Genomic DNA, 13,183 nt, shown 5'->3' with positions numbered 1-13,183 from the left:
TGGAAAGGGCTGGCCTGAGAGATCATGAGTTTTCAAAAATCTTCTCTTTTTAAGCAGATGAACTTTTTTCGAATGACACTTATTCACAAGCTCACCTACCTAAACAGGATGAAGGCAAACCTGCTCTGCTGGGAGTGGGCCCTGCCTTTCTCCCCACCTGCCCTCCCTGTGTCAGCCCCTTGGGCTGCTGGGCGGGGAAAGTGCAGAGGGACTGGGTGTCAGATGGGAGACGCACACGAGCTTTGGGGTCTCGGTGCATGGTGAGGTGCTGGGCCCCAGAGAGCACCCCGGCCCCTCCCTGCTGTCGGGGACACACAGATGGGACTATGCCTGAGAGGCTTCCCTGGAGTATGTGAACTGTGACTCAAAAAAAAGGAAGAAAAACATATATATATATGCATCCAAAGCAACGTACCATTTCATGAGATACCTGCACCTATAAAATGGGATACTCAGTGAGGAGGCCTGGGGAAACCTAATAGAGCCTTTAGAGACAGTAAACAACAAGGACATTGTTTTCCCTGAAAAATGTACAGTGCAGGGTGGCAAGGCCTATGAGTAGTGCCAAAGTGGCCAAGGGCAGCCTTTGTATGAAAGTCTGTGGCAGCCTCAGGGCAACTAAGCCCATGCATCGCAACCACTGAGCCTGTGGGCTAGAGCCCTCGAGCTGCACAGCTGAGCCCACGGGCCGCAGGTACTGAAGCCCACACACGTAGACCCTGTGCTCCGCAACGAGAGAAGCCACCGCAGTGAGAAGGCTGCGCACTGCAGCAAAGTAGCCCCCACTCAAAAATCCAGGATAACTGAGTCAGAGCACAAGCCAGAAAGTTGGGGAAAAGGTAGCTTTTACACCAACGCTCCTCCTTGAAATGGAGGAGACTTTATGTCAATTATCTCAATAAAACTGGCGGCGGGGGAGAGAAATGGAGAGAGCCTGGACTGGGAACCACAGGAAAGACAGAGCAGAGGTTCCGGAAGACGAGCAAGCCCTTCTGTAGGTGCACAGGCTCCTGTGCAGAACAACCGCCCCTTTCCTGAAAGGCAGAGCAGTTAAACCTGAATAAGTGGAAGCAAGAGAAGGAATTTTTTTCCCAAATTGGTCAGAATTGAAGGGTGAAGCTATTATAAACTTCCTAAATAATGCTTTAAAATAATTATTAAACAATAGTTAATAAAACTTCTCTTCCTAAGACTGTCTCACAGATTCTAGACGGCATCAGGAAATATACCTGGTATTATCCTAGGAATCTTTGCTCTTATGTAAATCACAAATCAGCACAAATCAGAACAATGGAAATTGTCCTGTTTTATGCCCGGACTATTTCAGTCCTCGTGAAATGATATCCTCTAGACTGGGGAGCAAATACAATCCCTCAAACCTTAGTGAGATTTGTTCAGGTGGACAATTCACTCTACAGAGAATGAGGGATGTCTACGGCTGTACACTGCCCCGTGTTGAGCACTTTGGAATTGTGTTCTGATGTTACAAGTGTTTTCAGACAACTGAAACGAAGTAGGAAATTACCTTCCCTTCCTGGGGCCGGGCAGCTCCCGTACTCACCTGAACGTGATGTGCAGAAGTATCTTTGCTACAATGGCTGTGACCGTGAGGATGAGGAGTGTTGCCAGGCCATACACTGTCCATCCTGCAAGTGTAAAACACAGGGATGAGTTTGCACAAGGGGTGAATTTCGGACTGGGTGTGAGTTTAGTTTTCAGGAGGAGGTCTGTGTGGAGCCCTGAGGGAGCCCTGGCAGCTCAGGGTCGGGGGGCAGGCTGGCTGAGGGGTTCCCGGCAGGTGGGCGTGGCCACAGGATGCAGCTGGAGCAGGGCTGGCATGGAGACCCAGTCCTCTGAGCACCTCGCCTGGTTCCTGACTCCCCTGTGGAGAGAGGCAGGCAGTGTGGCTCAAAGCACACTCAACTCAGAGTCAAAAGGGGTGGTACACATTCCATCTCCATCGCTGGGACCACTGTGTGACTGCAGACGAGTTACATAACCTCTCTGGGCCTCAGTTTCCTCATCTGAGGAATGGGATGAGTCAACTGTGGAATGCTACAGATACGCAAAGGACAGGACACACAGGGAAGGGCTCTCCTGCCTGACTCCCTGACACGAGTCCTGCAGGGGAAAACCTTTAGAGCGGGGAATCACTAATGGTCTCTGCAGCTCTACAAGCTCCTAAAGACTGCAATTTCCTTGGCAGAAAAGGGGGAACGACAGTCTGTGTCCAATCAAGTCACCAAGCTTAGACCACAAGACTACTGCTCCCTCTCTACCCTACTCCTGTGGGGGCTGCCTTCACAGCTCAGGTCACTATCTGACTTCTCATTTTGCTTCTTGTCTTTCTCCTCCCACTTACAAGTGGCAGGAGGGCAGGGATTTTGTGTGGTTCTCTGTACAGTCCAGCACCTACGACAGAGCCTAGCATCATTAAAGCATTTAAAGATCTGCCCAATGACTGAGGAAAGAGCTCTGGCAACTGCCGATACATTTAGCGAACTACTGTTGGGGCTGTGGAAAACACTGGATAAGCTTATTACATACCGTGTCCTAAAGGAGGTGAACACTTTGCCTAAGGACTAAGGAATCAAGCCAGAGAGAAGATGTCCCTCCAAGGCCAGGACAAAGAGAGTCATGGAGCCAGGACCCCCAAGCCGCCTCGGAAAGGGAAACACCCAAGAGCACCCTGTTTCTGTAACTGCCTAGGGTGCTGCTGCCAAGCTCTGTGGCTTCCACCCCTTTGATGGTGTCTGGGAATGGCTACCTGGCACAGTCTGGCGTGGGTGGCTGGGGCTGGTGGTGATGACGTAGAGGACTTTGGAGGACCGGGCAGCGCTCACACTGAAGTTGGCCTGCTCCGTGATCACCTCGGCCAGCATCTGGTTGTCAGTGGGTTTTTCCTGTGGTGGGTCTTCCTTGATGGCTGGAAGATCAAAAGGAATTAGCTGGGGGAAAGCAGGTGGAGATGCCAAAGAGGAGGCGGCACTGGTTACAAAGAGGGGGCCGTTTTCTCTGGTTCAGTCCTGGGGCAATTCTCTGCCCTGGCCCCAGAGCAGAACCTGCCAGGCTCTGGCCCTGAAGGAGCCATCTGATGTCTCTGTGTGGACTCCCGGACATGCTTGAGGGTGCTCCTTCCCTTGTGCCTCTGCAGCTACGGTCCCTAAGTGTGAAAGGCCCTCTTGTTTCCTATCTGTCTGCCCCAATCCTACATGTCCTTCCAGCCTGTCCCACCTGTACACTGGAGCCACACACTGACTGAACTCTTCTCTAGGCTCCTGACATCCAGGGCAGAGACTAGTTCACGGATGCCTTCTGTGTACCCAGCACACATATCCACAGTATAGGAGCATAGCTCCATGTTAGGATGGTCTGAGGACAGTGAACCAGGCTTTGGTGATTGGCAAGGGTGTTCAGAGACAGGAGGATGAACCAAATGACCTCTTTGGAACCTTCTGATTCTATCAATCTCAGCTCTTTTAGTTATTCTTTTAGCCTTTCCATAAAAACTGTCACGAGAATGACTAAAACAGCAAAACTCACAGGTGGCATCTCTTCTCTGTATCACGCAGCATGTACAAGTTATAAAAAAGGAGGTGGGAAAACCTGCAAGTTGATTGGGCAGCTCCTGACACGCAAGAACCACCTGAAGTCTGCACATCATAACAAGGTGCAGGAGGGGCCCGAGGAGGCCGGGGCCTTACCTTGGTATAAGACGGCAAATCCCTGGGCTTGATTGATGCGATCAGAGAAGAAATACAAAATGATGAAATCCAGAGAGATGTTAAAGGACGAAGGTGGGCGGTTTCTCCCATTGAAACGGACCAGGACGCGGTGGGTATAGCCATCCAGCAGCTCCACCATGTCTGCGGAATCCCGGATGTCAAACAAGGTGAAGTTGAAGTGGATGTGCGCGGCTCCTGGGACCCGGATGGTCCAGTAGCAGACCCTCCCCGCGGCGTAGGCATCGGGAAAGTCAGGGGAATACACCACAGAGGTCATGGCCGAGTAATTCCCACCACAGGCGCCAACCAGAGCTGCAGGAGACAAAAGGACATCAGCCCTCAATCGGGGGCTTGGCCATGGGGTTTGCTTTCCAACGTGTTACAAACAAAACTTCTGAGCTGATGGGATCCAGTCTAGTATGCTGCTTTTTGTCTGCAAAACCAGACCATCTTATGTTTCAGGATCGAATCACAGAATGAGTAGCTTAAACCCTGAACAAATGACTGGAAGCTTTTTTTTCTCCCAGGAGACCTCAGAGTGAGTATACAGCATGGCAGTACAGCCCAGGCGGGGGCCAGGCTGGAGTCAGAGAGTCTGGTTTCGGGACCAGCTGGGCCGTGTGATCCCAGGGGCTCACTTCACATCCAGACCTCTCGCTTCTCTTGGCTCTGAGGGTGGAGAGACCACCACCTGCTCCTGTATTATACGAATGTGTGAGGACAGATGAGACAAAGCACATGAAAACACAGACCTCTCTGCAGGGGGCACTCAGTGAAGTGAGGGCCTCCCGGGTACCTAGGGGTGCAAGGCTCATGGGAGGGGCCACACTTGTTTTTGAAGTGGGACACTGTGGCACAAGAAATGACCTTCTGAAGACAGGAAGTTCCCTCATTACTTTGCACCAGCACATCTAATGTCTGGACCTCCGGTTCTGAGCGGCAGGTTCAGGGACGGGGACACACCACTTCACAGTCTTATGTAGTGAGGTGAAGACAAGAGCCTAGAAATCAAAGTCCTCAAGAGGAAGGGCAGGCCCAGGATTTACAAAGCAGGCCAGGTTGTGGGGGGCACCCACTTCCCTTTAGGATGTAGAAAGCTGCTTCCATCCTAACACTGAGAAGAAGCTCAGAACTTTTTCTTCAACCCATCAGAAAGCTGAGGTCTCAAGACAACCAAGGGATTTTAATTCTAAAAAAAAGCTCCTCTGAGGAGAGTCAGGCCACACAAAGTGCTTCATCCTTGACAGAGCACAAGAAGGAGAGCGGGTCACGATGAAAGCAAGGAAGAAGAAAGCAGCTAAAATTTTAACTAATGTCTAAAGGCTGAATGTGGACCAGCCTCTCAGTCCAGGATGCTCGGAAGCCCCGGACACAACAGTCTGCACTCACTTGCACGCACTTCTGTGCAGGCCTCCATCCAGTGCCCATGAGAAGGACCGGGGTGGGGCAGGAGACCAAAGGGTCCCCTTTGGTGGGACCAGTGGGCAGGAGGTGATGAGCTGCTGCTGGGGGACTGATACCCTGCTCTCTTCCAGAACCCTCCTGGAGCAAAAGCCTGAAGTTGAGAGGAAGGGGCCACACACCCTTCTGTTCCCAGGCCCCTGTCTGTCCCTGGGAGCTGCTGTTACTCTTGTCAGAGTAGCCAGGAGAAGACTCATTGCCTTTGAAGGAATAGCAGAGGCAAAAGGCACCTGCCCCTGGCCTGCAGCAGGTGCTTAGTAAGTACTGCAGGTGAATGACTGCACAGCAGGGAGGCGGGGTCAGACAATGGGCGGGCTGGCTCCCCTGGCCCAGGGTCCCCAAGCCTTGGACAGCGCAGGGCCCGGGGGCATACTCACTGTCGAAGATGATGACCCTGCCATCACCCCCACAGGGCTGGGTGTGGTCCCCAAAGCAGACGCTGCTGCACTCAGTACTGGCTGCCTCCCCGTACTTCCAGTAATCCGGGTCGTTTCCACAGAAGCAAGCGTAGCCCGACTCTATCCCGGCAAACTGCCATGACAGAGAAGCAGCACTTGGTAAGTGTCAGTCGGGGTGTCGGGTGGCCTGGCCGGGTCAGCCCCTCGGCAAGCAAGCACCTTGTCTTCCCAGCCCACCTTCCCTGGATCCTCTACCTTGGTCCTGCCCCACTCTCACTGCACTTCACTACATGCTGACTTGTAACTGTGTAACTGTGTACTACCACGGATGCTTCCCCTCCTGAGCATACCTTACTTATGTTTGCAATTCTACTGTATTTAACTCAGTTAAAGGCAGGGATCCCATTAACTTGAAACATTAATAACAGCTAAACATTTTACTGAATGTTTACTATTTGACAGGTGGTAAATGCTTTGAAGTTAGTGCTTATTGCAAACTTATTGTAGGCCCTATGAAATACATTTTAAAATTAACTGATTTATTTATGGCTACCCCAGATCTTTGTTCCTGTGCACAGGGCTCTCTAGTTGCAGTAAGCAGACTTCTCATTGCAGTGGCTTTGGAACGCAGCCTCTAAAGCGCACGGGCTTAGTTGCCCTGTGGCATGTGTAACCTTCCCGGACTAGAGATCAAACCTCTGTTCCCTGCATTGGCAGGTGGATTTTTTCTTTCCTCTTTTTTTTTTTTTGTTTTTTACTTTTCTTTTGGCAGGTAGATTTTTAAACCACTGGACCACCAGGGAAATCCCCTATTTAACATTTTTATTTTTATATTACCATAAAATACAACTATTTGTATGGTGTACAGGCCTAAGGATTTTAACCCATGAATAAATTTGTACAACCACCACTACAATCAGGACACGGAACGTGTGCAGTAACCTTTCTTGTACTGTTGCTCTACAGTTCCCCTCTACGACCCCTCAGTTCAGTCGCTCAGTCATGTCTGACTCCTTGTGACCCATGGACTGCAGCACACCAGGCTTCCCTGTCCATCACCAACTCCCAGAACTTGCTTAAACTCATGTACATTGAGTCAGTGATGCCATCAAACCATCTTATCCTCTGTCATCCCCTTCTCTTTCTGCCTTCAATCTTTCCCAGCATCAGGGTCTTTCCCAGTGAGTCAGTTCTTCCCATCAGGTGGCCAAAGTACTGGAGTTTCAGCTTCAGCATCAGTCCTTCCAATAAATATTTAGGACTGATTTCCTTTAGGATTGACTGGTTTGATATTCCTGCTGTCCAAGGGATTCTCAAGAGTCTTCTCCAATACCATAGTTCAAAAGCATCAATTCCTCGGTGCTCAGCTTTCTTTATGGTCCAATTCTCACATCTATACAGGACTACTGGAAAAAACCATAGCTTTAACTAGACGGACCTTTGTCAGCAAAGTAACGTCTCTGCTTTTTAATATGCTGTCTAGGTTGGTCATAGTTTTTCTTCCAAGGAGCAAGCGTCTTTTAATTTCATGGCTGCAGTCACCATCTGCAGTGATTTTGGAGCCCAAGAAAATAAAGTCTCTTACTGTTTCGATTTTTTTCCCCATCTATCTGCCATGAAGTGATGGGAATGGATGCCATGATTTTCGTTTTTTGAATGTTGAGTTTTAAGACAGCTTTTTCACTCTCCTCTTTCATTTTCATCAAGAGGTTCTTCAGTTCTTCTTCACTTTCTGCCATAAGGGTGGTGTCATCTGCATATCAGAGGTTATTGATATTTCTCCTGGCAATCTTGATTCCAGGTTGTGCTTTATCCAGCCCTGCATTTCGCATGATGTACTCTGCACATAAGTTAAACAAACAGGGTGACAATATACAGCCTTGACTTACTCCTTTCCCAATGTGGAAGCAGTCCGTTGTTCCATGTACAGTTCTGTTGCTTCTTGACCTGCATACAGATTTCTCAGGAGACAGGTAAGGTGGTCTGATATTTCCCATCTCTTTAAGAATTTTCCACAGTTTGTTGTGATCAACACAGTTTAAAGGCTTTGGCATAGTCAATAAAGCACAAGTAGATGTTTTTCTGGAACTCTCTTACTTTCTCTAGGATCCAATGATATTGGCAATTTGATCTCTGCTTCCTCTGCCTTTTCTAAATCCACCTTGAACATCTGAAATTTCTTGGTTCCCATACTGTTGAAGGCTGGCTTGGAGAATTTTGAGCATTACTTTACTAGTGTGTGAGATGAGTGCAATTGTGCAGTAGTTTAAATTCTTTGGCATTGCCTTTCTTTGGGATTGGAATGAAAACTGACCTTTTCCAGTCCTGTGGCCACTGCTGAGTTTTTCAAATTTGCTGGCATACTGAGTGCAGCACTTTCACAGCATCATCTTTCAGGATTTGAAATAGCTCTACTGGAATTCCATCACCTCCACTAGCTTTGTTCATAGTGATGCTTCCTAAAGCCCACTAGACTTTGCACTCCAGGATATCTGGCTCTAGGTGAGTGATCACACCATCACGGTTACTGGGGCATTAAAATCTTTTTTGTATAGTTCTTCTGTGTATTCTTGCCGCCTCTTCTTAATACCTCTGCTTATGTTAGGGCCATACTGTTTCTGTCCTTTATTGTGCCCATCTTTGCATGAAATGTTTCCTTGGCATCTCCAATTTTCTTGACGAGGTCTCTAGTCTTTCCCATTCTATTTTCTCTGCTATTTCTTTGCACTTATCACTTAGGAAGGCTATCTTCTCTCTCCTTGCTGTTCTTTGGAACTCTGCATTCAGATGGGTATATCTTTCCTTTTCTCCTTTGCTTTTCACTTGTCTTCTTTCCTCAGCTACTTGTAAGGCCTCCTCAGATAACCATTTTGCCATTTTGCATTTCTTTTTCTTGGGGATGATTTTGATCACAGCCTCCTGTACAATGTTACAAACCTCCATCCATAGTTCTTCAGGCACTCTGTCAGATCAAATCCCTTGAATCTATTTGTCACTTCCATTGTATAATCGTAAGGGATCTGATTGAGGTCATACACTAATTAGTTTTCATACTATAGTTTTAACTTTTTAAGACTGTCATATGCTAGAGACCAAATGTCCATGTCTGCCCCTCCCCTGCAAATTTATATGTTGAAAGCTAATTCCCAATGTGATGGTACCTAGTGGTGGAATCTTTGGGAAGTGATTCATGAGGGCTTGTGCTCATGAATGGGATTAGAGCCTTTATAAAAGAGACCCCCTTTCCCCTTCTGCCATGTGAGGACACAGTGAGGAGACAGCCATCTATGAAGCAGGAAACAAGCCATCACCAGACACCAAATCTGCCAAAGCCTTGATCTTGGACTTCGCAGCCTTCAGAACTTTGAGAAATGAATTCTTGTTGTCTTTTTTTAAATTGGAATATAGCTGCTTTACAATGTTGTGTTAGTGAATGCTTGGTTTAGACCAAGTACTTTGCACAGCAGTCAGAATAGACTCAGACACACTATACGCAGAATCGTATTCTGAGGCTGGCTTCTTTCCCTCAGCATAGTCTCTCTGAGGCTCCTCTGAACTGACCTAGAGTTTGCTGAGTGGCAGTTTATTGCATGAGTGTACTGCAGGTTGCTAATCCATTGAGTTGTTTTGTTTTTCATGATTATAAAACAGAGCTGCTATAAACATTTGTGTATATTTCTGTGTGACCATAGGCTTTCCTTTCTCTAGGGTAAATATCTAGAAACGGGATTTCTGGGTTGTAATTTCTCTACCTCATTAACATTTGCTTTTGTCCTTAAAAAAAAAAATCACAGCCATCCTAGGTTATTTATTGTATGAAATGGTATCTCATTGATTTTGATTTGCATTTCCCTAAAACTAGTAATACTGAGCATCTTTACTGCACGAAGTGTAAAAAAATTTTTTTGATTGACCAACCTAGATAGAATATTGAAAAGCAGACATTACTTTGCCAACAAAGGTCCATCTAGTCAAGGCTATGGTTTTTCCAGTGGTCATGTATGGATGTGAGAGTTGGACTGTGAAGAAAGCTGAGCGCCGAAGAATTGACGCTTTTGAACGGTGGTGTTGGAGAAGACTCTTGAGAGTCCCTTGGACTGCAAGGAGATCCAACTAGTCCATCCTAAAGGAGATCAGTCCTGGGTGTTCATTGGAAGAACTGATGTTGAAGCTGAAACTCCAATACTTTGGCCACCTGATGCGAACAGATGACTCATTGGAAAAGACCCTGATTCTGGGAAAGATTGAAGGCAGGAGGAGAAGGGGACGACAGAGGATGAGATGGCTGGATGGCATCACTGATTCGATGGACGCGAGTCTGAGTGAACTCTGGGAGTTGGTGATGGACAGGGAGGCCTGGCGTGTTGCGATTCATGGGGTTGCAAAGAGTTGGACACGACTGAGCGACTGAACTGACTGAACCGAACATAGGTTGAATATTGAGCACATTTTCATGTGCTTATTGGCTATTTGTACATCTTCTATGAAGAAACATGTATTCAATCCTTTGCTCATTTTTTAATTGGGCTGTTTATCTTTCTATTGTCACATTGTTAGACTTTCTTTATATGTTTTGGGCATTAGATCTTTATTCAGATATATGTTTTGCAAATATTTGCTCTATTCTGTGAGTTGCTTTTTCATTTTCTTAATAGTGTCCTTGATACACAGAGATTTTAAATTTTGATGAAGTCCAATTTATTTTTTCTTTGATTGTCTGTGCTTTTGGTATCCTAACTGAAAAAATCATTGCCTCATCCAAGGTCATGTATATCTGTACCCATATTTCTTCCTAAACCTTTATAGTTTTAGCTGCTACATGTAGGTCTGAGATCCATTTTAAATTAATTTTCATATATGAGGTAGGGATCCAGTTTCATTTTTTTCCATGTGGATATCCAGTTGTCCCAGCATTGTTTGCTGAAAACATTATTTTTTTCCCATTGAATGATATGGCACCCTTGACAAATATCAATCAGCCATAAATAATACTATCAATCAAGCGATTGGTTGCTTGCAAAAGATTGAGCATGTAAGTAAATCTATGGAGGATAATGGGAACCAGGTTTCTCACTATTAGAGAAGGCCAGAGAAAACTGGGATGAAGCCTGCAGCGTTGGGCAGGGACTGATGTCACTAGTACAGTGCATGGTTCCTGACATATAAAATAAATAACACATATTTACTATATACTATGTATACTATATACTATATCTTTATATATAAAGATATATAATAAATTATTATTCATTAATATAAATAATAATATGGCCACAAATAATGATGTCTGGACTCTAAATTCTATTTCCTTCAGCTTCTATGTCCACCTTTATGCCAGTACTGTAGCTCTTTTTTCAGTATGTCACTGTTCCCAGGCCCTCTTAGTGGAAAGAGCTAGGAAATACATATGTATATACAAACACACATACACACACTTTTATATTTATGTTTCTTTCCTTTTGGTTTTCTTTCGCCACATCATGTGGCGTGTGGGATATTATGTCTCCCACCAGGGATGAAACCTGTGCCTCCTGCAGCGGAGGTGTGGAGTCTTAACGACTGGACAACTACCACAAGTCCTATATATTTATTTCTGTATCTCTCTCTACATATATGTCAGAAACCACGCACTGTACTAGTGACGTCAATCCCTGCCCAATGCTGCAGGCTTCATTCCAGTTTTCTCTGGGCCCCTTCTCTAATAGTGAGAAACCTGGTTCCCATTATCCTCCATAGATTTACCTAACATGCCCAATCTTTTGCAAGCAACCAATCACTTGATCATGTTGGGCCAACTGCCTTGCTCAGCCCCTGCCTCAGACAGGCCTTGAGCACTGCCAGTCTATTCTCCTTGCTTGGGCCTGATTAATGGCCTTTTGATGAAATTATTAAGGAAGGAATGAAGGATGGAAGGAAAGGAGGGAGGAAAAGACTTCTTTTTTTAATATAACAAACAATAGCATTATTGAACCTTAATGACTGACGAATGACTTTAAGATAGAAGAATGGACAGGATGGAAAGAAAATATTTTGGACTGGTATCCAGGCAAGGCCCCCTTAATGTATCAAAGTGGTAACCACTACCTTGGCTTATTCTCAGATCCACCCCCCTGGAGCCAGAGAAGTCTCTGCTCATAACACACAGGGGCTGGAGGAAACACATGACTCTACTGGAGGTCAAGCTGGATGCACGTACTAGGGCATTTCCTTTTTTCTCTCAGTCTTTGGACAGAGTGCTGCCTCACTCCCCAGAATCCCAAGCTCCACTCTTCCTCCAACTTCTCTTTGGCAGAAAAGTACAGCTGTAATGGCTTCACAGGTTGTTGTTGTGTTTAACAATTCAAATAATTTAAATACATTTTAAATGATATCTCAGGAGAATGCATTTAGACCTTTATCTTTTTCCATAGATATAAAGCCACAGAACCATTACCTTGAATCTTTGACTCCGACAAAAACTGATGCAATTTTGTATGGTGAGTTTATTAGACGTTTTACTGGTGCCAGTTAGAGGAGGTGGGTTTCCATGATCCTTGTAGCAGCCAAGGTTTCCAGGCACTGGAGAAAAAAGAGAAACAAAAGAACTTCACAACATCTGGCTGTGAAACACCAAGAAGGAAAGGCGTGTTGTGCCAGGTACTTTCATCTCAGCCCATATTTCCATTCCTAAAGTGCAAATAAATAGCAAGCAGCAAGTGTTAAAAATGGAAGTCTTGGTGTCCTCTGCTAACTGCTACATCTTTGTTTTATTTTGACGAGTATGTGAAGCCCATAAAACCGACCCTAAGATTTTTTTTTACTTGTTGATAAATATTGATAGAATTCAGTATTGACAAGAACTAGGCATAGATTCTTAAAAACAGAGAAGCTACAATATATAAATTGTGTCTCAGAGTCACTGGAGGACCAAAAAAAAAGCTCTTGGAAGCTACCATCCTATGCCTTGTGTCTCCCTAGTCCCCTCAAAAAGCCCCACAAGTTGGTTTTACCAGGTCATTTTGTGAATTTAATAGTTTCCTATTGCTGCTGCAATAAATGACCACAGACCTAGTGGCTTAAAGTAGCATAAATCCATCATCTTATAGTTGCGGAGGTCAGAAGTACTAAATGGGTCTAATGGGACTAAAATCAAGGTGTCAGCAGAACTCTGGCTCCTCCTGAGGCTCCAGGGCACAGCCTGCCCCTTGCTGTCTCCTGAAGAAGCTGCCCCCATTCCTCAGCTGTGGCTGCACCACTCCAGCCTCTGCCTTCCCCCTCTGCTTCTGTCATCACACCACCTTCTCTGCCTCTCATCCCCCTGCCTCTGTTACACGTCCTGTGTGATGACACTGGCCCACCAGGGTACTTCAGGATAATCTCCCCATGTCAAAATTCTCATCTGCATTGCATGTGCCAAGTAAGGTAACATGTTTGAAGATTCTGGGGGTTACAACGTAGACTTTTGGGGGAGGGGGATTATTCTGTTTACCACAGTGGACGTATTAGCATTTCACAACTACAAAAGTCAGATGGTCTGGTCTAGTGGAAAAAGCTGCAACAGAGAATAAAGAAACCTAAATATATGTGCCCCCACCTCCTGGTGTTTGTGCCCCTGTGTGA

General features: G+C 46.0%; 1 protein-coding gene across 2 annotated transcripts in view; it reads right to left on the bottom strand.

The window, feature by feature from the left end:
• The window catches only part of KREMEN1 (kringle containing transmembrane protein 1), a 58,641-nt gene that overhangs the window by 4,053 nt on the left and 41,405 nt on the right, over nt 1-13,183 (bottom strand). Inside the window, exons 4-8 of one of the 2 annotated variants that reach the window (XM_040251649.1) lie at nt 12,018-12,142; nt 5,564-5,717; nt 3,705-4,037; nt 2,765-2,926; nt 1,562-1,646 (exon numbers count right to left, since the gene is read on the bottom strand). In XM_040251649.1, the coding sequence (XP_040107583.1) occupies nt 1,562-1,646; nt 2,765-2,926; nt 3,705-4,037; nt 5,564-5,717; nt 12,018-12,142 (859 nt within the window). The remainder of the gene's footprint in view (nt 1-1,561; nt 1,647-2,764; nt 2,927-3,704; nt 4,038-5,563; nt 5,718-12,017; nt 12,143-13,183) is intronic. The other variant, XM_040251650.1, reaches the window with a different exon arrangement.

Source organism: Oryx dammah, unplaced genomic scaffold (genome assembly GCF_014754425.2).
Source record: "Oryx dammah isolate SB20612 unplaced genomic scaffold, SCBI_Odam_1.1 HiC_scaffold_12, whole genome shotgun sequence".
NCBI lineage: Eukaryota > Metazoa > Chordata > Mammalia > Artiodactyla > Bovidae > Oryx > Oryx dammah.
Note: the sequence above shows the minus strand (reverse complement) of the source record. Positions and strands in the feature narration are given on the sequence as shown.